General features: G+C 41.6%; 1 protein-coding gene across 3 annotated transcripts in view; it reads right to left on the reverse strand.

Moving 5' to 3' along the window:
• The window catches only part of cntnap2a (contactin associated protein 2a), an 843,773-nt gene that overhangs the window by 274,135 nt on the left and 544,109 nt on the right, over positions 1-25,529 (reverse strand). For all 3 annotated transcript variants that reach the window (XM_061921961.1, XM_061921960.1, XM_061921959.1), the window contains exons 14-15: positions 11,482-11,597; positions 6,561-6,645 (exon numbers count right to left, since the gene is read on the reverse strand). In XM_061921961.1, the coding sequence (XP_061777945.1) occupies positions 6,561-6,645; positions 11,482-11,597 (201 nt within the window). The remainder of the gene's footprint in view (positions 1-6,560; positions 6,646-11,481; positions 11,598-25,529) is intronic.

Consider the following 25,529-nt stretch of genomic DNA (forward strand, 5'->3'; position numbering starts at 1 on the left):
GTGGCCAAATATGTTTGGCAAAACAGTGTATATGTGTTATCAAAAATGGAATTTTCATGTGTTCATGTTTTGTGGATCAGATTTGCATCAACGTGGTGCAGTAATTCATTTTGGCTTAGAGATTAAAGTGCATGCTTACAAGATATCGTCTAACCCTCAGACTGCATTCTAAACCAGTTGGGCTCTTGCTATGCCCTGGACAAATAACCCCTGAAAAAAACCCAATTTAAACATTAAAAACAAGGAAAAAAAAAAATCCCTGTTGAGAAGTGCAAACTACAAATAAGATAGAAAAAAAAGAGCGCCCTTGCAAACTCTGCGGGGTGCTGAGTTAATGTAGCATAAAGTGATGCGCCTCCGTTGTCGACACAAGGACCTGCGTGACTATAAGTGGTAATTGTCACACTCAGGTAATGCAAAGGAAGACGCACAACTCTGTCAACACAACATACGACTGCATTATCCGGAGCAACGGCGCATCGCAAACAGCCGATGGTGGGGGTGTAAATGACTTGTGTGCCATTGTGTGACACATCCTGCTTTCTTGGCTAGACTTTGGAACAAATTCACCTTCACACGGTTGCAGAAAGGTTGCCAGCCAATTTTAGCAGTTCATTTGCTGTGTTGTATACAAAGTCCGAAGTGGGGGTAAGGGGGTCCGCACAGCGCTTGCAACCATCAGTGCACTAGAAGCTGGAGAAAATAGAATGGATTCCGAATGTTAATTAGCATCTTGGCTACAGAGGGGTGGAGAAAAGCCTAGTTCTCGAATATAATAGCGCTTGTTCCCTCCCTTCATGCCTGAAGTACCTGCACAAATTAATGACACTGTAGTAAGAACATTAGTCGGGTAATGGAAGCCGCGCCACAAAGTGTGGCCCCAATAGGCCAACATAAACGGGTATCGCGGCAAATATAAAGGGATAGTTAAACTTAACGGCGCAATTCCAGACGGTTAGAAGCCCATGACACGCTTCTTGTTGTTATCTCGGAGAATCCCCAAGAAAACAAATTTGGGTTGTCCTGACGATCGTGCAAAAGCTTCAGAAAAGGCAACTATGAACTGAATTTCATGAAATTTAACAAAGAGATGGAGCAACTGTGTTTTTTTTAGGAAAACCTTTATTTTCTTAGTCATCTGCAAGCACTTTTACACCGAGTATGAAATATATGAAATGCTTTTATTAGTTTAAGAGATTAAATATTTACAAGGCTGTAATCTGATTTTAATTACTTTATGACTCGGCCCATAAACCTCGGAATGGCACCACCATGTGTTTTTATGAATTAAATCTTAACTATGTGATTATTTTTTCAGGATCTTCTTCCCAGCCAAAGCTCCGTTTAAAAGTATGCGGGGGACGGGAGAAAGATGACTTGTGAATTCTGCACCTCTCGTGCATTTCAAAAAGGTTAATGACGAACACGGAAACAAATGAGAGCAAACAATGAACAGCGGTGCGTAAACACAACCTCATTATCCTCCGTGGCCGACTGGATGTCGTACCAAAAAGACGGACGTATGAGCGCCCGTTTTTCTGAACATGGACGTGCGCTAACTGTTCAAGTGCCAACTTAAACATCGATATACAGTGGGGCAAAAAAAGTATTTAGTCAGCCACCGAATGTGCAAGTTCTCCCACTTAAAATGATGACAGAGGTCTGTAATTTTCATCATAGGTACACTTCAACTGTGAGAGACAGAATGTGAAAAATATTTCAGGAATTCACATTGTAGGAATTTTAAAGAATTTATTTGTAAATTTTGGTGGAAAATAAGTATTTGGTCAACCATTAAAAGCTCTCACTGATGGAAGGAGGTTTTGGCTCAAAATCTCACGATACATGGCACCATTCATTCTTTCCTCAACACGGATCAATCGTCCTGTCCCCTTAGCAGAAAAACAGCTCCAAAGCATGATGTTTCCACCCCCACACTTCACAGTAGGTATGGTGTTCTTGGGATGCAACTCAGTATTCTTCTTCCTCCAAACACGACGAGTTGAGTTTATACCAACATGGTTACATGGATGATAAAGCAGAGGATTGGGAGAATGTCATGTGGTCAGATAAAACCAAAATATAACTTTTTGGTATAAACTCAACTGTCGTGTTTGGAGGAATCAGAATACTGAGTTGCATCCCAAGAACACCATATCTACTGTAAAGCATGGGGTGGAAACATTATGCTCTGGGGCTGTTTTCCTGCTAAGGGGACAGGACGATTGATCCTGGATTTTTTTTCACATTCTGTCTCTTACAGTTGAAGTGTACCTATGATGAAAATTACAGACCTCTGTCATCATTTTAAGTGGGAGAACTTGCGCCTTCCGCCCGACTGTAGCTGAGATAGGCGCCAGCGCCCCCCGCGACCCCAAAAGGGAATAAGCGGTAGAAAATGGATGGATGGATGGAACTTGCACAATCGGTGGCTGACTAAATACTTTTTGCCCCACTTTACGTCTATTGTGAGCGAACTGTGGTAGTAAATTTCCCCCAGGGATCAATAAAGTACTTTCTATTCTATTCTATTCTATTCTATTCTATTCTATTCTATTCTATTCTATTCCATTAAAGAGAAACTCAACATGTTGCTATACTGATCACATGCTGAAAATAACTGTATCCTCTGCAGTATATGTGTCCTAACATCATTAGGGACATTCCACTGAATTATGCCATTTGCATCCCTAGAAAAAAAGAAATCAATAAAAAAAGAAATCCGGCCCCCGAGTCCAAAAGTTTGAATGTGGCGACTTGTCCAGGGTGTAACCCGTCTTCCGCCCGATTTCAGCTGAGATAGGCACCAGCGCCCCCCGTGACCCCAAAGGGAAGAAGTGGTAGAAAATGGATGGATGGGAATTTCTATAGCAGTCACCATTGTTACAGACCTTTGATGACAGTTTTGGCACGAAAGACACTGTGGACGCTCCCTTTGACTGCTGGTGAGTTAACCATTCTTATTCTGCAGATGTGCAGTTCTTGCTTAATCCTTTCAAAGTGATAACAATTTCCAAAGACTACCATGTATTTTTACATGGTGAATAATATTTGCTGTTACGGAACAGAGGCTTACAAACAAGAAGGGAACAAGTCGCTGTAAGACAATTACAAGAAATTCTGGAAGCTTCTAAATGAGCAATGTCACTAAAGGCACCATACTATAATTCCCATTTAACGCTTCATTTAGCTCACCAACACTGTCCCTAGTGTAATGAAAGTGTGTGTGTGTGGGGGGGGGGCGTGGGTGTTCACAGTGGAAATGCCGTCGACAGCTTTATTTGATTAAAGCTGACAGCTAATTTATGGAGGGAAATTTTGGGCAAATGATTTTTCCTGGCCCAACTTTTCAGTCCCTGTAGATCGTAATTGGATTTCCCTGACTCGTAAGGTAGTGAATTAGGAAAAAACTAGTCAATGGAGGGCGGCTGCGTGTGTTGAGAGTGGAAAATCCAGATTAATAGAGTGCGTGTTTTTTGCTCATTGACAGGTTTGATGTCATCCTGCAATAGGGGTTAATTGCAAAGTTGAAAGCGCAGCACTAAAATCCTGTTATCAATATCACGTCTGACCTCCTGTATCAGGAATAAAGACGTATTTGCGCACACACAACACACACACACACACACACACACACACACACACACACACACACACACACTGTGAGCAAACACACACCGTCCTCTCAGTGGCTCTAATTGCTGCAGCGTCTTGTCTTTATGAAGCAATTCCCGGCCTGGTGCGTGTTTGTGATGCCAGTGTGTGCTCGTGTTTACGACCGCAGAAGAGCGGTGGAAAGTGGATCTGACAACAGGCGTGTTACAGACAGAACAACAATAAACCCCAGCTTTCTTCTGATAGACATTACATTAATTATCAGCATCAGTTTCTAAAAGCCTCTTACAACGCCGTAACACTCAGTCAAAACCTTTTACAAATCCTCCTTTTTACAAACCACTCGTCCAAACCAATCTGACTCAAAGCACTTCACACTGTAGCCAAATCCAAACACAAACGGATTTAATCAGAGTTAATCTAGCTGCAGCTGGCATGATTTCCACTTGAGCACATTTGTGTACACTAGTGTTGTAACGATACCAATATTTTTGTACCGGTACTAAAATTATTTTGATACTTTTCGGTACTTTTCTAAGTCAAGGGGACCACAAACAAACTGCAAAATTGGCTTTATTTTAACAATAAATCTTAGGGTACATTAAACATATGTTTCTTATTGCAGTTTTTAAAATAGTGAACATACTAGACAACTTGTCTTTTAGTAGTAAACAAACAAAGGCTCCTAATTTGTCTGCTGACATATGCAGTAACACATTGTGTCATTTATCCACCTATTATTGTGTCAATATTATTAAGGACAAGTGGTAGAAAATTAATTATTAGTTTACTTGTTTATGTATTGTCAATATCTGCTTACTTGCTCTTTTAACATGTTCTATCTACACTTCTGTTAAAATGTAACAATCACTTGTTTTTCTGTTGTTTGATTCTTTACATTAGTTTTGGATGATACCACAAATTTAAAGTTAAAGTTAAAGTACCAATGATCGTCACACACACACTAGGTGTGGCGAAATTATTCTCTGCATTTGACCCATCACCTTTGATGGTGAGGGGAGCAGTGGGCAGCAGCTGTGCCGCGCCCTGGAATCCTTTTTTTTTGGTGATTTAACCCCCAATTCCAACCCTTGATGCTGAGTGCCAAGCAGGGAGGTAATGGGTCCCATTTTTATAGTCTTTGGTATGACTCGGCCGGGATTTGAACTCACGACCTACCGATATCAGGGCGGATACTCTACCCACTAGGCCACTGAGTACAGTAGGTTTGGGTATTAGTCCGATACCAAGTAGTTACAGGATCATACATTGATTGTATTCAAAGTCCTCATGTGTCCAGGGACATATTTCCTGAGTTTATAAACATAATATACATAAAAAAAATAAAAAATAAGATGTGATGGCAAAAAATATTGACGTAATCATAGTAGTATCGACTAGTTACGCTACTGTACTTGGTATCATTACAGTGGATGTCAGGTGTAGATCCACCAATGGCTTTTGTTTACATTGTGACGCCGGTGAGCTACGGTGTGTAGTGAAGCATGTTTAGCTATTCCTCGTCCTGCAGGGATGATACTTTTAAGAAACTTACTTTATTTGTCACCATGGAGGCAAGGATTAGTGATTTAGAAGTAGCTACAGACGGCGGATGGACTTTAGCCACTAGCTCGCTAGCCATGTCTTAAAGCACCTCTTCTTGAGGGCCTTTCAGTTTTCTAACTTCACCTTCATCGTCAGTTTTTAAGCCAGAATGCTTCCATGCTTCCTTTTTAGTCTACACCCTGTGTCTGCTTGTAAGTACTCCGTGTGTGAGCGCCTTACTTGCCAACCTTGAGACCTCCGATTAGGTGGGGGTGGGGGTGTGGTTGGTGGTGGGGCGGATGCGTGGTTGGGGTGGGGGGCGTGGTTAAGAGGGGAGTATAATTCACCAACTCGAGAATTTCATATATATTTCATATATATATATATATATATATATATATATATATATATATATATATATATATATATATATATATATACAAAAATATATATATGTATGAAATACTTGACTTTCAGTGAATTCTAGCTATATATTTATTTTATTATATATATCAATAAAATAAATAGTTGAATTTCAGACGGCACCTATCAAATACACAGTAATAAAAACACAGTTGTTCTACTAACTGTACTGTGCTTGCTGGTTGCTAAAATAAAAGCAACAACACTTACCTGTCACTATTTGAGTAACCTTTGTTCTGCCATTTGCGTACTGGCGAGAGTCACTTGCCGTCAGGTGCGCAACACCACATAAATCGTTGGCCAATCAAAAAGCAACCCCATAACGCTATAGCCAACATTCAACAGGAGATGGCGACAGACAACATATAATCACTCTATTACAGACGGCGTCGCCATGGCTGTAACTTCCTCGCTCTTCTGCTTCGTCTCCTTATGTGTGCAGTTTTTTATTAAAATCCGTAGATGTTGTAACGTGATTGGGCAGGAAAGCTGTTTATATAGTGGGAAAGCGGGCGTGAAAACAGGCTGTCCTCACTCAGGTCCGCATGGAGCTCGAGGGGGTGTGGCCTCCAGCTCCGCTGAAATTTGGAAGATTTTCGGGAGAAAATTTCTTCCAGGAGGTTTTCGGGAGAGGCGCTGAATTTCAGGAGTCTCCCGGAAAATCCGTGAGGGTTGGCAAGTATGGTGCGCGCTGCCCAACATGCTACTCTGCTTGTAAACCAGCGATGTCACGATGTGACTTTGACACGGGGACGGAGGGTGCGGGACAGATACGTTTAAGAGACGGTATAGTACCGAAAATGATACATTAGTATCGCGGTACTATACTAATACCAGTATACCGTACAACCCTAGTGTACACTAGAATCAATTTGCCATTCTTTGACCGCCACATCTATGATCTATTGCCCAAAAATAAATGCATTTCACAGTAAAATATGACAATTTGATGCCAACGTAAGCGCTTTTAGCAGTACCTGGCGTGTTGAGCAGCCTGGACATGCGGCAACTGTACGTGATCTGTTGCTCGCAGTGTTCGGCGCTGGTGGTGATTGCTGTCACCTGCAAGCACAACAAGAAGAAATATACATATATCAAATACACCCATTTAATGTATTCTATAGAGCTGGGACAATAAAAGCATTTAAAAAGACAGAGAGAGAGCTTAATTAAAAGTAGGGTGTATGCCACTCACTCTCTTTGGTGGAGCACACCAGTCATAACAATATGAGAATAGAGTAGAAATAAGCAGTACATTTTGGTAAAATTCTACTATTTCCTGGCGGCATGAGCTACATGACCTCGAGATCTATGCATTGTACACCTATATTATTGTAAGACATATCTATAAACATAAACTATAACCATATTTACATCATCATAGTCAATATTTCTTTGTCAAAATACATACTTTTATGTTTTTTTCTTGCCTATATACAGCAGGGGTGTCAAACTCATTTTGGATCGGGGGCCACATGGAGAAAAATCTACTTCCAAGAGGGCCGGACTGGTAAAATCACAGCACAATAACTTAAAAATAAAGACAACTTCAGGTTGTTTTCTTTGTTTAAAAATAGAACAAGCACATTCTGAAAATACACAAATCATAATGTTGTTGTTTTTTTTACACTTATATGTTGCGATAATAGTATTCTATCTTTATTTGTCGTTATTTACTTTCTGAATAAAATTATGTGATATTGTTCATCAGTCAACTCATTGGTGTTCATTTTCAATCTATCAAGATAAAAAATAATATCAAAATCAAATTACAGGATGTTATTTATGTAGTTTTCTAATTTTCCTCGACATCAAGTGGTTTGTTATTTTTTTTACATGTGTAGCATAATCTACAAAGATACAAATAATTGCTACTGCAACATCTAGTGGACACATTTAGAACAGCAATTTCTTTCATTAAAAAATGTTGGGTCATTTTTATACTTAGCAAACTCATCCCGAGGGCCGGATGAAACCTGTTCCACCCGCGGGCCATACCTTTGACACCCCTGATCCATACAGTAAATATAATTACTCGAGAATTGGATTTTTTGTGGATTTTTCAGAATTTTTCCTTTGCTCATTATTCCAGATAATACTAAGTAAGAAAGCGTACTTTTCACATTTGACAGTACCAATTCCTGGTACCTAGGAATTGATACAGGTACTAAACAATGTCAATTTTTGGTACTTTAAATCTTATTTGTTTGGTGATAAAATATGTTTTTTTTTTACATTTATCACTGAGCTGATAACGATAGCTGTGCTGTCCGGTTGTTGTCTTACACTTTGAGTCGCCTTTGCAAGTATTATTGAACAAAAGAGAATACTTTGTAGAATAGAAATACATTGCATGCAGTTGCTATTCCAAAATGCAAGTTGGCAGCAGTGTTTTGCCCTTGCCATTATGCCAAATATGCTATGTCTGTCAAAGCCCTACCAACAATTATTGCTCTGCTTGGTGTTTGAGTTGGTGCCAAGTCTGCAAACAGCCATGACGTCACTTGCAATAAAGGTTTTAAAATATGGCACTGATTGATTACCCGGTATTACCGAGGGAATTCAGTCAGTACCAATAAATCAACCAAAATCAGTCCACATCCCTAATACCAATATTACTAAAAATGTAGTGCTTAACTTTTGTATAATTTAATAGAAAAAAACAACTTTCCAATTACTTAATACATTTCAATTAACAATCAATTATTTATTATCATCATAAAAACATGTTTTTCTTCATGAAGGTAAATGCAATTATGGAGGAAATAAAAGTATGTATCTGTTCCCTGTTTATTTTTAATACAATGCTGCTAACTGAACACAAGGATTGCAACAAAAATAGTACAATTTGAACATAATAGAGAGCCTAAAAATTGCATGTTTAAACAAAATGCATATTCGCATGTTCTATGTCTATTTAACTGTTTATTATAGGGGACGGCGTGGCGAAGTTGGTAGAGTGGCTGTGCCAGCAATCTGAGGGTTACTGATTCAATCCCCACCTTCCACCATCCTAGTCACGTCCGTTGTGTCGTTGGGCAAGACACTTCACCCTTGCTCCTGATGGGGCCTGGTGAGCGCCTTGCATGGCAGCTCCCAACATCAGTGTGTGGATGTGGGTGTGAATGGCCGAATGCGGAAATACTGTCAAAGCGCTTTGGGCTCCTTAAAAAGGGGTAGAAAAGCGCTATACAAGTACAACCCATTTACCATATTATTTTGATAACAAATATTAGAATTGTTATTGATGGTGTTGATTATAGTTAGTAAACCGTGATGAAATGTTTATTTTATTTTATTACTTTTTATTATACATGAATCCATTCATCAATCCATCAAATTTGTAAGAACATTTGATTTAAAAAATGCTTATATATTTGAAATACATCAAAAATAGTAAGTGTGTATTTTTTTTAAGTAAATTATTGAAAATGTTTTTTTTTATACATTTGTTTTTATCAATTTAATAATAGTGTTTAGAAATAAATTATCCGTTTGAGTGATAATTGGTTGGGGTGGGTCAATATTTCTCAGTACAATGTCAGACTTGAGTAGCGTGAAATAAGGAGCAGCTCATTTACTGGAATTTTCCTCCATGTTTGACAGTAGTGATAAGCTGTTGCCATCAATGCACTGATCAGCTGCCATTTCTTTTGTGGCGGGCTGTAGAATTAGATATTTGCATCTGACACCAGCCTCCAAACTGATTTTTCTTTCAGCCAAGAGAATATCAATCAATCAATCAATCAATGTTTATTTATATAGCCCTAAATCACAAATGTCTCAAAGGACTGTACAAACCATTACGACTCCAACATCCTCGGAAGAACCCACAAATAGCTGGCATGCCTAAATTTGCCGCCTTTGGACACACACACATATGGACACACACACACGTGGACACAAAATGATTGCAAACGTAAATAGCCATGTGAAGTTTAATGGATGCTGTGATGGCAGGTTGTCAAAATCTTACGTATTTTTCCTTTGTGATCATTTACGGGAAAATTCTGCCGAATAACTTTTGCCCACTCAACAAGGACAAAGCTTTATTTGTCGGTTCTTTCTTTGTTTACAAATAGAGCATGTCATTCCTTACTTGAGGCTAAGTAGCCTCTGAATTTCCCTCTGAATTTGCGTAACTGAACATGGAAATTAAACTAACCTGAAAAACTGAAGGCGCAACCGTCAGCAGCAAAAAAACAGCCGTCTAATCAATAATGTTTTGTCTAAGTGTGCATTTTTATGTCTACCAACCATGAAGACATTTTAGTACGCCCACTAATACATTTTATTTTTTTGCCCCGGCAAAGTGAGCCATGGACCGCAAATGCCACCCGGGCATCACCTTGGACACCGCTGGTGTTCTAGGTCTTTGTCAACTCTCGTCGACTATTTAGTTTGTTAGCTTACTGCACTGTGGTCAATCATTGGTAATTAAAGAGAGAAAGGGAGTGTTATTGCAGCTGGAACCAATCGAAATGTTGCAATGGTTATTTTTGACTGCAAATGACAACTGAAAGCACTTTCGGCACCCTTATAGATCAGGATTGACTGCGTGGTCTGACTTCAACTCTCTAAGTAACCTCAACTGTTGTCGACCATTTACTTCCGGTGTTGTGGGCAAATGTTAGTAACAAAAGGGAGAAGGGGAGTGTTATTGCAGCTGGAACTAACCGTAACTAATCAGTACAGATGGTTACCGAATTTGGTACTTTTATCGGCACGGACCGTCAGTATTTATTTATGTCAAATCAGACAGTGCTATAGTCCGATATCTTTGTTGGACGTTACATAACGTCCGGTTGCAAACTCGAACAGCTCAAACACTTAGCAAGGATACGGGCGCTGAATCAGCACTCCGAGTGAAGTGAATTATATTTATGTAGTGTTTTTCTCTACAGACTCAAAGCATTTTACATAGTGAAATCCATTATTTACATCTTTAAGTTACATTTAAACTAGTGTGGGTGGCACAGGGAGCGGGTGGGTAAAGTGTCTTGCCCAAGGACACAACAGCACAGAACAGGATGCTGGAAACGGGGATCGAACCTAGAATCCTCAAGCTGCTGGCAGAGCTGCTCTACCAACCAAGCCGCACCACCCAAGTGGGTTCAGTTGTAATGTTGCAATGGTCCATGTCCATGCAATTGTTCATGCTAGCAAAGAAAACAGGCCTGATAGAAAACGCTATAACATAAAATGAGGTTCCACCTTTTAAAAAGCACTTGCTCAATGCTAATTTACATTGGATTTGCGATAGAGATGCTTCTGAAAATCATTAGCAATTTTACATGGCAATTCCCCACCTCCAAAATTGTTAGTGAAAACTACATCCAAGATCCACATTTCAATCAAACATCTGGTGTGTCACAAGTACAATACTTACAGTATAATCAATGTGTAGACTGCAACAAAAGACTAGATTTAGCTTCATGGCAAAGACTACTTCCTGACACTGTAATCTAAAAACCACTGCCCTCTAACGTCTTGGAATTGCAACAGCATGTAACGTCTTCTTGATAATACTTGCAAATGAGACTAAGAAGTGTAAGAAATCAAGATATGACAACTGGACTGTTGAATAAAAAATATAATTTTGTCATTAAACAAATTAGCATTTATTAACACATGAGCACACACGGAAGTACCAAGAATTGGTATCATTGGGTACCGATATTGATTACCAGCTACCGGGAATTGGTACCGTATAGATTCCAATGTGAACAGTACACATCCCTGTTGATATGTTTTTATCACAAATATTAATCGAAACTCAGGGAGTTTTCGAACAAGTTGCATACGCACACAAGAAATGTTACAAGTCGACCAATCGGCCTCTTTTTTCTACAGTGTTACAGCTGCGTAGGTCAACATGAGTGTTAGTGTATGTGTTACCTGCTCCATAGAAGCGCTGTAGTTGACTTGAAGTATGGTGCGTCTTTCTCGACTGGAACCGGTCACGGTAGTTCTGGGTGGCAGGTTGTTCATGACCATGGTCCACACTTTGTCCTCTACACACACCAATGACAAAACACTCTCATGTAACTACATCAATGGAAACCAGATAATTATTGTAATCCCAGTTTGTCCCGTTAGGGGTCGCTTCAGCAACCCCTAATCATGTTTTCATTCTGCTCCGTTTTTTGCGTCGTCCTCTGCCTGCATGTTCTCGCTCACTAGAAACCTCCCCCTCCGGTTGGGCTTATTATAAATCCCACAGAGGGAAAAAAAATCATTTGGATTTCATTATAAAATTTAGCAACTTAAATAACATTTTAACTGCCCAGCAGAAGCAGCAATGTATTTGTTTTGTTTGCAACCATTTGTTGCCAGGCAGTTTTAACAGGGCTCTAATCATAACTACCATCCATCCATTTTCTATTGCTTATTCCCTTTTGGGGTCGCGGGCAGCACTGGGGCCTATCTCAGCTACAATCGGGCGGAAGGCGGTGTAAACCCTGGACAAGTCGCCATTTCATCGCAGGGCCAACACAGATAGACAGACAACATTGCCAATCAACCTATCCCCAGGTGCATGTCTTTGGAAGTGGGAGGAAGCCGGAGTACCCGGAGGGAACCCACGCATTCACGGGAAGGACATGCAAACTCCACACAGAAAGATCCTGATCCTGGGATTGAACCCAGGACTGCAGGACTTTCGTATTGTGAGCCAGACACACTAACCCCTCTGCCACCGTGAAACCCCATCAAAACTACCCCATTGAACAACTGTATCCATTGTGTGTTGTGTTTATAATTTTTTTTAAGCTTTACAAATACAGTGTTGTCACTTACAGCCTGATTTACTAGAGGTTTGCATGTACTAAAACACATGCAAACATGATAGCATCTTTGACTTCAATAATATGCAAAATATATGCTGTCCATCAAAACCCTCACAATAGTGGGAGGAGATATTGCAGATATAATTATTGAGCATGCGCAATGTGATTTGTCAACACTCATCACCGTTTATTCTTAGCACTATTTTGTGTTTCATTTTGAAAAGGATGTGCAATCCGACACACATGGCTGTGAGAGAGGAGTGCTTGCGTAGCAAAGACACATTTTTTCTTATAAAATTAAGTTAGAAACAATTTCTATGTGATAAAAAACTCCTTGAAGTATGCATTTTTTTTGCGTCTTGAGCCCAGTACTGCAGCCTCCCTACCGTGCACCTTCAGCAGGTGTCAATTTAGATGCGATGCACAACTGCTTCTAAAATGCCCATAAAAAGTGGTACATGTCTCCTGTTTGTTTGAAAACATAGTGAAAAAAACGTAGTGATGGCCCTTATAGCGCACGCAACATCCTCATTTAAAAAAAGGTGGTCTACAGTACTTTTCAATTGCACGCAGTCTTGGTAGATTACATGCAACATGGCCACTAATAATACATGCCATTTTTATAGACCGCACACGTTGTTTAGCGCGAGGTATTGAGGTATTAGTAAAAATCCGATACAGATCGCATATGGGCAAAAATTTGCAAATGACCTGCAGTGTGAACAAATACCATCTATATCTAAAAGTGTTTTGTGACATTAGTGCATGCACTGCAAATACTGAAATATAAGTAAGATTAAATATCTCAAATAAGGCCGATATTTGCTTATTTTCTGTAGATTGTATGTTAGAAGGTTTTACTTGTTTTAAGAGTGTTGGTCCTAAATTGTCTCCGTAAGATATTACAGCTTGTTGCTGTAATTTTATGACCTATATTGAGTAAAACATGCTTGAAACTAGAATATCAAGTGTTGCAAAGCTGTGTCATCAACACTCACAAGTATAAAACTACTCTTTTAAAGTAATAATTTCTTATTTCAAGCATGAAAAAAAAAATCTTGACTTTGGCACAATTTTATCTCATAATTAAAACAGATGACAGCCAAATGGACTTTGCTGTTTTATTTTCATTGAATTAAAAGAAAATGCATACTCATAAAGTAGTACAGTTGGCAGAGTACATTAGACTGACAGTTAATATTTAAACATTTAACATTTCTAACAATTCTGAACAGAAATAGTGCATGTGCAATCATATGAATTCTTCAAAATTTCAATTAAAACATTTTTTGGCTGGTGGCCGGGTGTATATATGTGCACTGATTGACTTAAAGAGCACGCACTTGGCGCGATGATGTTATCGATGGAAAAATGCATTTTTGGACCATATGATTTGTCTGAGCGGCTTGTAGACCCCCAGAGTAACACGCGGTTGCCTTGTTGCCTTTCCATTAAGTATAAGTTTTCTGGTTTCAAGAAATGTAATGCCAAGTGCATATCTTTATGGCGCTAGCATTTACTTAATTTAATAATATTTTTCAACATATTGAGCAAAAAGATCTCTTTTTTTTTCTACAGAGAAAAGTGCACTTGTTAATAGTGAGAATATACTTATTTTAAGGTAGTTTCGGGTTCATTGAAGTTAGCTAATTGTACATGTTTTGGAAAGTCTTGATTAGCCAAATGCTGTTGTTCTATCGGCAGATAATTATGCTTAGTTCAAATAAAATACCCCTCGTTTTTGTATTTTTTTGTCTTGTTTTTGAACACTGACTTTTTGCAGTGTGTCTTTTATGATTTTGCTTCCTGGTGTCGATGACTCACCTTATCTTGCCTCTAATTAGCCAGTCCGTAATGATTTGCCCTGTTGTAACGAGGACTGTGGTGTGGTTTGTTTTCCCGGAATTCAAAGGAACTGGACCGGTCGTGGTGTGAAGGTTAAGACATATTTAATATTTCACTCAAAAATTACCAAACAAAAGGCGCTCACAGCGGAGGCAAAAAACTTGAATCAGGAAACAAAAAACAACAAGCGTGCCTAACGCACGTAAATGCAAAGGCAAAACTGAGGACATGAAACATGAAGTAAAAAATTCACTAAACTGTGGCTTGAAAACAAAACTTACACATGGGCAGAAACTATGGACATGAAGCAAAACGTACTTGGCAGAGCATGAGTCAATGGCATGAACAGCAAAATCTGAGTATTGAGTACACTCAAAACCGGAGTGTTGATGTCAAGACTTGGACTATGAGGTGGATTGTTTTTCCGACGCAAAGGAAAATTGGCACGAGCAGTGCCTTTAAGGCACGCCCTCAATATTGTTGTCCTGGTGAAAATCGGGAGAATGCTTGCTTGCCCCGGGAGATTTTCGGGAGGGGCACTGAACTTCGGGAGGATTGGCAAGTGTGAGAAATTGCGATGTTACAGCCAGGGGCGCCGAAAAGGGGGGGTAAAGGAGATGGATTCCAGGGGCCCAGAGAGGCCCCTAATGATGATGAAATTATATGTGTTGGGGGCCCTGTAAAGATTCTTTTCATTGGGCCCAAAATCCCTAGCGGTGCCCCTGGTTACAGCTGTAATCTTAATTTGATATTTCCTCAAGGGCCAAATTAAATTGCACGGCGGGCCAAATTTGGCCTGCGGGTCAAAGTTTGACACCCATGCTATAGAATATGTAGTCCATCCATCCATCCATCCATTTTCTACCACTTATTCCCTTTGGGGTCGCGGGAGGCGCTGTGCTTATTTTAGCTACAATCCGGCGGAAAGCGAGGTACACCCTGGACAAGTTGCCGTCCTCATCGCAGGGCAGTATGTGTAGTATCATCGGTTATCAAGCATTCTCCCCAGTTATGATGCGGTTTGGTCCATACCATTACACACCCATCAAGGTCAATGCATGTATTTATTCACACACACAGCAAATGCCAGTTTGACTGTCACAGGAGGGAATTCCTTTCTTTTTTTTCTTTTTTTTTCCCATCTATGGAAGTTACAGCCCAGGGACTGCAGGCTTTAATAGACGCTTCAGTGCTGTGCGAGTATGAGCTCGTCACTCAAGACATGTCCTCGTTCACTCACACTGCTACTCAGGGAAGACGCATGTGTGTGTGTGTGTGAGAATGTGTGTGTGTGTCTGTGCGTAAAGTGCGTGCTTTTGGAAGGGGGAAAGGTTAACTTAACATTTTTCAGGTGTGTGTCTGTGTGTGTGTGCGCGTGTGTGTGTGTGTGTGTGTGTGTGTGTGTGTGTGTGTGTGTGTTTGTGTGTGTGTGCGCGTGTGTGTGTGTGCAATTCAGTGTGACTTGGTTAGCCAGCGGAGTGCAGTGACATTTCATCAAAAGTCTCGCCTTTCCGCTACGGTGTTCCAGACGATCTAATTATTCCACTCTGTGCGTGTGTGTGTGTGTGTGTGTGTGTGTACTGGCTTGAAGCTAGGCAGGTGGATGTGTTGGTATTTGTATATGCAAGACGGAGCTGTCACTCAGATTTGTAAGAGACGCTCCCACCTACTTTTGCTTATCCTGTGTGATATATCTTGGTGAGAGCCAGTGTCCTCTACAGTGGATCTTTGTGTTCATATAGTCAAATATAGCGGCGTCGAAGTGAGGAGGTAAGTGGTGATGTTTTTTTTGTGGTCTCTGTTGTAAATGTCAAAAAAGTTAACATAACATTATTATACAATTGTTAGAATAATTATGTATATATTATCATCATAACGAAATGCTTAAGGGCCGTTACTATAAAGTATTGTCAATTTGTGCTGAAGTGTTTTTTCTCTATTTGTGCAGAGCAAGCAATCTGAGAGATTGCTTGCCTTTCTTTCCTTTGAGAGTTCTGTCCAGATTCCGCCTGCTGACTGCCAAGGTCAAACATTCTGTTCTGGGACCAAGAACAAGCACAGACTGGGCGATAGCACCAAGTGTCAACATATTTGCATTTTTGTATTATCATATCTTGTGTCGAGTCCACCCCACTTTCCCTCAGTCACAATAATGTAATAGGGATTTTCCTAATAAATGCAGGAGGCACGCGGTCTGTTCTTTAGAACGTTGTTTGGATCTGTAACTAGAGTGCAGCCCAAAACACGTGTCTCCTCATGAGCCCTATTTAACTCTGTGTCTGCTTGGTTATTTGCTTCTTGTCTGATTAATAGATGTCATCAGTGTTTGAACCAGACAAACATGTTTTGTTTTGATAATAATAATAGATTTTATTTGTATAAAAAGCACTTAACGTTGAGCAAACAACCTCAAAGTGCCACAGTGTAAAACATAGTAATAATAATAATAGTAAAAAGATAATAAAAATGAATAAAATATAAAACTAGAAACAGCCAAATAGCTAGAACCAGCATGCATGTCTATAAAAAGGCTTTTTGAAAAAGATGGGTTTTTAAGCCTTTTTTAAAAGCATCCACAGTCTGAGGTGCCCTCAGGTGGTCGGGGAGAGCGTTCCACAGGCTGGGAGCAGCGGAGCAGAAAGCCGGGTCTCCCATTGTTTGAAGGTTTGTCCGTAGAGGTTGGAGGAGGTTAGCCTGTCCGGAGCGAAGGGTGTCGTGTGGAGGATTTGGGGGTGAGCAATTCCTTGAGGTAGAGGGGGCCATTTCCATGGAGGCACTGATGAGCTAGCAGGGATATTTTGAATTCAATCCTGAATGGAACAGGAAGCCAGTGAAGGGATTTGAGAGTTGGTGTGATGTGGTCCAGTTTCCCTACTCTCATCAGGATCTTCGCAGCACTACTCTGTGTGTACTGCAGCTTCTGAATGTACTTGCTGGGGATCCTGACAAGGAGTGTGTTGCAGTAGTCGAGCCTTGAGGAAACAAAGGCATGGACGAGCCTCTCGGCATCAGAGAGAGTGAGTGAGTCTTGTACAGTTGTTTGATTTGAGGCTCAAAGGTCAGGTGAGGGTCCATTTTAACACCCAGATTAGTGACTGAGGATGAGAGGTGAATGTCGTGGCCGTAAAAGGTGATGCTGGTGATGGTGTACGACAGAGTCTGATGTGGGGTGCCGACTAGAATGGCTTCAGTTTCAGAGCTGTTTAGTTGAAGAACATTTTGTTTCATCAACGTCTTTATCTCCTCCAGGCAGTTGGTAAGTTTGGATGATGGCAGGGCTGCAGAGGGGGTTGGGTTTGTTTTCAGGTAGAGTTGAGTGTCATCGGCATAGCAGTGGAATGATATTCCGTGCTGGCTAATGACACGGCCAAGAAGGAACATGTAGAGTGTGAAAAGGGTGGGGCCGAGGACTGATCCTTGAGGGACACCACATGTGTTTTATCAGCACTGCAAATTATTTACCAACTGGCAATATTTTAAAACGTTTTAAAGAGTAACTGACATTTTTGGGGTAATGTTGCCTATTGTTCACAATCATTATAAGAGACAAGAACTTAAGGCTTTATTTCTTTTAGGATTTAAAGATCATAAAAACCAGTGGCAGGCCGTGAGTTTCCCACCTAGGCCTTCAGTGATGTCCCACTTTTAAAATACCATCATTTATGTCACCGCATGACCGTTGCTGGAGATATACTATACAGCAGGGGACCCCAATATTTTGTGCACCAGGGACCGGTTTAATGTAGGCATTATTTTTATGGACCAGCCTTGGATAGATGAACAAACATACTATGGCATTCAATTAGTGGGAGCCCCTGGACTTTTCCCTTTGCAAAAAACCTCTCCACAGACTTGTTTTTTGCTAATTTTTTGCTCGTAGTGGGCTTTTTGTTGGCCTTAGTATCTGATGAGTTATAGGTGAGACATCACATTTAAGGACAAGAGCATGGATATAAAGTATAAGAAATCTAGAAATACTTGACATTAGTTTCAATAGATGTATGTGGATTACTATTTCCATTCTAAAAGATATGTATTCATATTTTGTGCAATATTTCATACATAAATACTAGGGCTGTGAATCTTTGGTTGTCCCACGATTCGATTCAATATCGATTCTTGGGGTTATGATTCGATAATATATCAATTTTTTTTTATTCGATTCGATTCTCGATTCAAAAACAATATTTTTCCTATTCAAAACGAGTCTGTATTCATTCAATACATAGGATTTCAGCAGGATCTACCCCAGTCTGCTGACATGCCAGCAGAGTAGTAGATTTAAAACAAAAAAAAGCTTTTATAATTGTAAAGGACAATGTTTTACCAACTGATTGCAATAATGTAAATTTGTTTTAACTATTAAACGAACCAAAAATATGTATTATTTTATCTTTGTGAAAACGTTGGACACAGTGTGTTGTCAAGCTTATGAGATGCGATGCAAGTGTAAGCCACTGTGACACTATTGTTCTTTTTTTTATTTTTATAAATGTCTAATGATAATGTCAGTGAGGGATTTTTAATCACTGCTATGCTGAAATTATATTTAATATTGATACTGTTGTTGATAATATTCATTTTTGTTTCATTACTTTTGATTTGTTCTGTGTTGTGTTTGGGTCTCCTCTCAATTGCTCTGTTTATTGCAGTTCTGAGTGTTGCTGGGTCAGGTTTGGTTTTGGAATTGGATTGGATTGTTATGGTATTGCTGTGTAGTGGTTTGTTGGATTGATTAAAAAAAAAAATAAGAACAAATAAATAAATAAAATAAAATAAAAAATAAATATCGATTTTAAAAAAATGAGAATCGATTCTGAATCGCACAACGTAAACGATTCAATTCATATTCGAATCGATTTTTTCCCACACCCTTAATAAATACACTAATGTTACCTTTTTTGGTCCAATTTTCCCTGCATATGTCCATTATTGCTAACTACTTATGTAATAGGACAATGTGAAATACTACCAGCACTTTAACTTACGAGACTAAAAGGCAATGTGTATTTTTCTCCTTCAGCACAATTATTATATGCAACAATTTAGCTCTTCTCCATTTGCCTTATGCACTTTACCTACTTTGGTCACTTTGTTCATGATCTGCCCTGCAGACTGCAGATGGAACCTAGCTTTTCGCTACGATTTGGCACTTTCACATAGTATATTTTTATCAATGTGTATTGTCCCATGTAACAAAGATGTAACACAGTGGTCCCCAAACTTTTTGTAGCTGCGGTTGATAATTTGTCCCGCGACCCAGTGTTTTTTTTTTTTTTGTCATGAAAAAGGGAGGTTTTTTGAGTTGGTGCACTAATTGTAAGTGTATCTTGTGCTTTTTATGTTGACTTAAAAAAAAATTATTCTGCGGCCTGGTACAAATTGAGGTGGTTGGGGACTACTGATGTAACATATAACAAATGGGGACTTCCAATTAGGAATTTTATAATACATCTATGAACAAGCTTATTGGTTTGGTCTGGTGGGAATGGCATAAGTAATGTCGGAGAAAATGCGTTCGGTTATAAATTATTTAATGTCTCTGTGGAGCCCGGTAGCAAATGTGTCACGGACCGGTGCCGGTCTCCTGACCGATGGTTGGGGACCACTGCTATACAGGAACACATTTACACCCTAATGGATTTTGAATCATTGCAACAGTTTGCAAAACGGGCCATTTTCTAGCGCATTTAGGAATCCATTAAAGGCCTACTGAAACCCACTACTACCGACCACGCAGTCTGATAGTTTATATATCAATGATGAAATATTAACATTGCAACACATGCCAATACGGCCTTTTTAGTTTACTAAATTGCAATTCTAAATTTCCCGCCAAGTGTCGTGTTGAAAATGTCGCGGAATGATGACGCGTGCGCGTGACGTCACAGACTGTCAGGAAATATTAGCTCAGCACCAGTTACGGCTAAAAGTCGTCCCTTTTTATCGCATAATTACACAGTAATTTGGACATCTGTGTTGTTGAATCTTTTGCAATTTGTTCAATTAATAATGGAGACTATAAAGAATAATGCTGTTGGTGGAAAGCGGTGCATTGCAGCTGTCTTTAGCACCGAGACACAGCCGGTGTTTCTTTGTTTTTAACACAGAGCGGTCAATCGAACATGTATCTCTACGTCAACCAGCCTGTTTTTGGATGGGAAAATTGTGATATATATCTTACTGGAGATGTCATTGTATAATTCGTCCTCCTGCAGTAGCTGTTTAAAAGGCAGCTGTGAGCTTGGCTCCTCGGCTCCTCGGCTTCTCTCTGAGACACTGCGTGTTCAACGCAGCCATCCGACCTCGTGGTATGTCTTTACAATCTTACTTAAACACTATTAAAACAATAAGCAGATAAGAGATCTTCCAGAGTTATCCTAGTAAATGTGTCTAATTACATCTGAAACGCTCACACTGCTGCCGCCCGGAGCCGTCACTTTTTATTTTATTTTATTTTAATTTTTTTCTAATCCTTCGCTATCAATATCATCATCCATGAAATTTTCATACTCGCTCACTGGGGAAATTTTTGTTTTCTCGGTCAAAATAGCTTTTGCTGCTGGAGGCTCCCATTAAAAACAATGTGAGGACCTGAGGAGACCTCACCCTTGTGACGTTATCGTCTGCGACTTACGGTAAAAGCGAGGCTTTTTTATCAGCACCAAAGGTTGTGAACTTTATCGTCGATGTTCTCTACTAAATCATTTCAGCAAAAATATGGCAATTGTTGTGATCCGGCTTCCGGATCACACATCTCTAGCATGTTTATGTCCTTTTTGTATTGTCCTATGTTTTGATCATGTTTTGGACTCTACCGATCCCGTTTGTTAGCGCACTTCCTTGTTTTGTATTGTCACCATGGCAACCTAAGTACTCCTCCTGCACGGACTCATTACGCACACCTGTTTTGAATTATTTGTGTTGTATTTAAGACCACCTGCTACCTTAGTTCCTCCTGGCTGTTTTGTTTGCTACTTGCAACACGCACGTTGGTTCTTATTTTTGTAATCACTATTGCTAAGTCTCGCCTTAGCTTTGCGTACGCTCTGCACCTCTATTCCTGTACTCTGCTCTCGTTGCTAATTATTAGCATAGCTCTCCGTGCATTCGGCACACCTTTTCTTTGCATTTTGTACCAGTATTATTTTAGTTTTTGTATTAAATCTAATCTTACCTGCAACTCCTGCCTGTCCTGGTCCTCTTGCATCCATGGGGTAGCAACACGCATCCATTATGCCTCGCCATCGTGTCAGAAAACAGCCAGCACAACGCCGCCTCGCAGTGGACCACCAAAAGTCTTCCCTTCGCCAAGCCGCGAAGACTTTTTCCCCGGACAGCAGCGCGCAGACAACAGCCCAGTACTCTTCCCTGAGGTTTGGAAGTTTTGTTTTTTCTCCATATTCCAACCACTCTTCCGACTGGGCTGTAAGGCCAGGGCAAACCTCCGGCCCACCGGTCCATCACGGTGACGTCATTTCGTCAACGCCCCCTGGTGACGTAATGCCTTCCACCATTGATGATATTTTCACCGAAGATTTTTTTATTGTGGACGATATATCTCAGCCATTTTCCAAAGACTTGGACAGTAATAATACTTTCACACAGTATCAGGACATTTATATTGATTCTAGTCACCCTCAGTATATTGTTAATTGTCAAGATCAGCCTCCCATTACTTTGGCCCCACCCCCATGGTTCAAGCCTCGCCCACGTCTCAGCCTATTTCACGTCCTACCCCCACGTCACCTGATTTTGAAACTGACTTAGAAAAATATAGTCCTGCCTGGATGGACGAGTGGTACAGGAGAGTTTTGATTGAACTGGAGCTGGAGGAGAAATTTCTTGCTGCTCAGAACAATCCTCCCCTCGTACAGACTAATGGGGTGGAGTCTACCCTCCTCCTGACCTCCCACCACCCACCCTTAGGGTCAATCGCTGACCATAAGGAGGTCGTCTGGAATCCGCCTCTTGGGGGAGGGGCTGGTACTAGCAGCTGTGTTGCGGAGGTAGCACAGCTGCGACCCACTCAGCCGAAACGACCAGCTAGACTTCCTCCACCTGTGCGCAGTCCAAGTGCTAGTCCAACTCGTAGACTGAGTCGTAGTCCGAGTCCTAGCCCAAGTCCTTGTTCAAGTCATTCTCTTAATGGTAGTCCAAGTCCCGGTCCCAGTTACGTACCTTCGTGTAGTCTTGATCGTAGTCCTTGTCCTAATTCCCCTCGTGGTCTTAGTCCTCACAGTAACCCTAGTCCTTGCCCAAATTCTTGTCCGAGCCCCAGTGTCACTGTAAGTCCTAGTCTTTGTCCAAGTCCTTGCCCGAGCACCAGTATGATTGTAAGTCCCAGTCCTTGCCCTAGGTTGACCTCAAGTCCTAGTTCCTGCCCAAGCCCTGGTTCGACTGTAAGTCCTGGTCCTTGCCCAAGTCCTTATAAAAGCACTAGTTTGATTGTAAGTCCTGGTCCTCACACAAGTCCTTGCCCAAGTCCTAGTGTTAGTCTAAATCCTCATAGTAGTCCTAGTCCTCCTCTCTGCCAGTCTCTTAGTGCTCCTCGGCTGACGCCGACACCTGCTCCTCGGCTGACGCCGACACCTGCTCCTCGGCTGACGCCGACTCCTGCTCCTCGGCTGACGCCGACTCCTGCTCCTCGGCTGAAGCCGACTCCTGCTCCTCGGCTGAAGCCGACTCCTGCTCCTCGGCTGAAGCCGACACCTGCTCCTCGGCTGAAGCCGACTCCTGCTCCTCGGCTGAAGCCGACTCCTGCTCCTCGGCTGAAGCCGACTCCTGCACCTGATCTGCGGCCGGCCTCTACACCTGATCCGCTGCCGGCCTCTGCACCTGATCCGCTGCCGGCCTCTGCACCTGATCCGCTGCCGGCATCCGCACCTGATCCGCTGCCGGCATCCGCACCTGCTTCCCTGCCGGCATCCGCACCTGCTTCCCTGCCGGCATCCGCACCTGCTTCCCTGCTGGCATCCACACCAGCATTGGTGCCTGCTTCGGTTGCAGCCCCCGCGCCTTCGTCTGCTGCTGCCAAGCCTAGTCCTCCTCCACGTCGGCCACGGGTGTGGCCGTACCCTGGGCGTCCGCCTCAGCAGGCGCGTCCACCTCCACTCCGGCCACGGGTGTGGCCGTACCACGGGCGTCCCCCTCAACGGGTGCGTCTACCTCAACTCCGGCCACGGGTGTGGCCGTACCACGGGCGTCCCCCTCAACGGGTGTGCCCACCTCCACAATGGCCACGGCTGTGGTCCTACCCCGGGCGTCCTCCTCGTAGGACGTGCTCGGGTCTTCGTCAGCAACTAAAGTGGCCTCTGCGGGTTCGCCCGCCTGGACTGTTGTGGCAGCGACGTTCGATCCGCCGCCGCCACCTAGCGTGTCCTCGGTGGATCCGGGGACACAGGACTTATCGACCCTCCACCAGGTCCTCCCTCCACCCTCCCTTCATTTTCAGACTGTCTCATTGTGGGAGAGGGTTCTCTTTATTGCTGTTTTTTTGGGGGGCATCTGGGATCTGCCCCTTAAGGGGGGGTAATGTTGTGATCCGGCTACCGGATCACACATCTCTAGCATGTTTATGTCCTTTTTGTATTGTCCTATGTTTTGATCATGTTTTGGACTCTACCGATCCCGTTTGTTAGCGCACTTCCTTGTTTTGTATTGTCACCATGGCAACCTAAGTATGCCTCCTGCACGGACTCATTACGCACACCTGTTTTGAATTATTTGTGTTGTATTTAAGACCACCTGCTACCTTAGTTCCTCCTGGCTGTTTTGTTTGCTACTTGCAACACGCACGTTGGTTCTTATTTTTGTAATCACTATTGCTAAGTCTCGCCTTAGCTTTGCGTGCGCTCTGCACCTCTATTCCTGTACTCTGCTCTCGTTGCTAATTATTAGCATAGCTCTCCGTGCATTCGGCACGCCTTTTCTTTGCATTTTGTACCAGTATTATTTTTGTTTTTGTATTAAATCTAATCTTACCTGCAACTCCTGCCTGTCCTGGTCCTCTTGCATCCCTGGGGTAGCAACACGCATCCATTATGCCTCGCCATCGTGTCAGCAATACCACGAAATGATCAAGTATGACACATAGAATGGACCTGCTATCCCCGTTTAAATAAGAAATTTCAGTAGGCCTTTAAAACGCATCAGCAATTAAAGCATATCTTATGTAGTACTGTCAAAATTAAAATTGCAAAAAATATTAAAAGTGAAAAAAATACAATATTTGAATTTACAATTTGTAGCACCTATTCGACGCTGTATAAGCCAGTGTTGCTCCTTGCAGTAGGCCTATTTGAGTTGAAAAGGCAAACATTTCCCCATTTCATCATCAAAACCCTCAAATCTAGACTCCAAACATCCCACAACGAGCTAGTCAGGTTACTTCTAGACCTCCATCTCAGATCACACCTCACTCCTACCCACTTCTCAAAAGTGGGCTGGCTCAGGGTGGAAGACGGAATAAAACAACTTGCACTGAGCCTAGTTTATAAAATCCACTACACCTCCCTGATACCGAAGGACATGTCAAACTACTTCCATAACGTAAATGACCGCCATAACCACAACACCAGGGGGAGCTCCACAAACCACGTTAAACCCAGATTCCGATCTAACCAAGGTCTTAACTCATTCTTCTTCTATGCCACATCAATATGGAATGCACTCCCAACGTGTGTAAAAGAAAGTGCATCTCTATCCTCCTTCAAAACCTCACGAAAAGAACACCTCCAGGCAACTACAACCCTAGACTAACACCCTCCCACCTCCACATCCCACCTCCCCGGATTGTAAATAATCAAATGTATATACTTGTTCTTATGCTTTTTGAGCTCACTATGTTCACTGCTCGTTGTAAATATCCTACGAAGTCAGACTTACACTGTTTCGATCTCCATTCATTATCCCATTTAGTGGTTAATTGTACGGAATATGTACTGTACTGTGCAATCTACTAATAAAAGTCCCAATCAATCAATCAAATCGCCAAAACAGTGGAGCTAGTTTCCGGGGTTGGCCGACTTCGTCTCACTAGTTACTCTTTAAAAATCCTTTTTGAAAATGGCCTTGCAAATATATATCTGCCACCTAATCAACATTTTTTTCTCCTTCTCTGCTATCCCGGTCTGGCTACGGCGCAAAACATCCTGCTTCCTGCTAAAATGAAACTTGTGAATGGATACTCACTTTGGAATGACAAGTGAGTATCCAATCATAGTCTCGTTAACATCAGGCTACCAAGATAGGCTACTGTCAACAACTTGTGATCTGATTGGCTATCGCAACTGTCCATCAACCCTATGTCCC

The sequence above is a fragment of the Nerophis ophidion genome, linkage group LG15 (genome assembly GCF_033978795.1).
Source record: "Nerophis ophidion isolate RoL-2023_Sa linkage group LG15, RoL_Noph_v1.0, whole genome shotgun sequence".
In the NCBI taxonomy this organism is placed as follows: domain Eukaryota; kingdom Metazoa; phylum Chordata; class Actinopteri; order Syngnathiformes; family Syngnathidae; genus Nerophis; species Nerophis ophidion.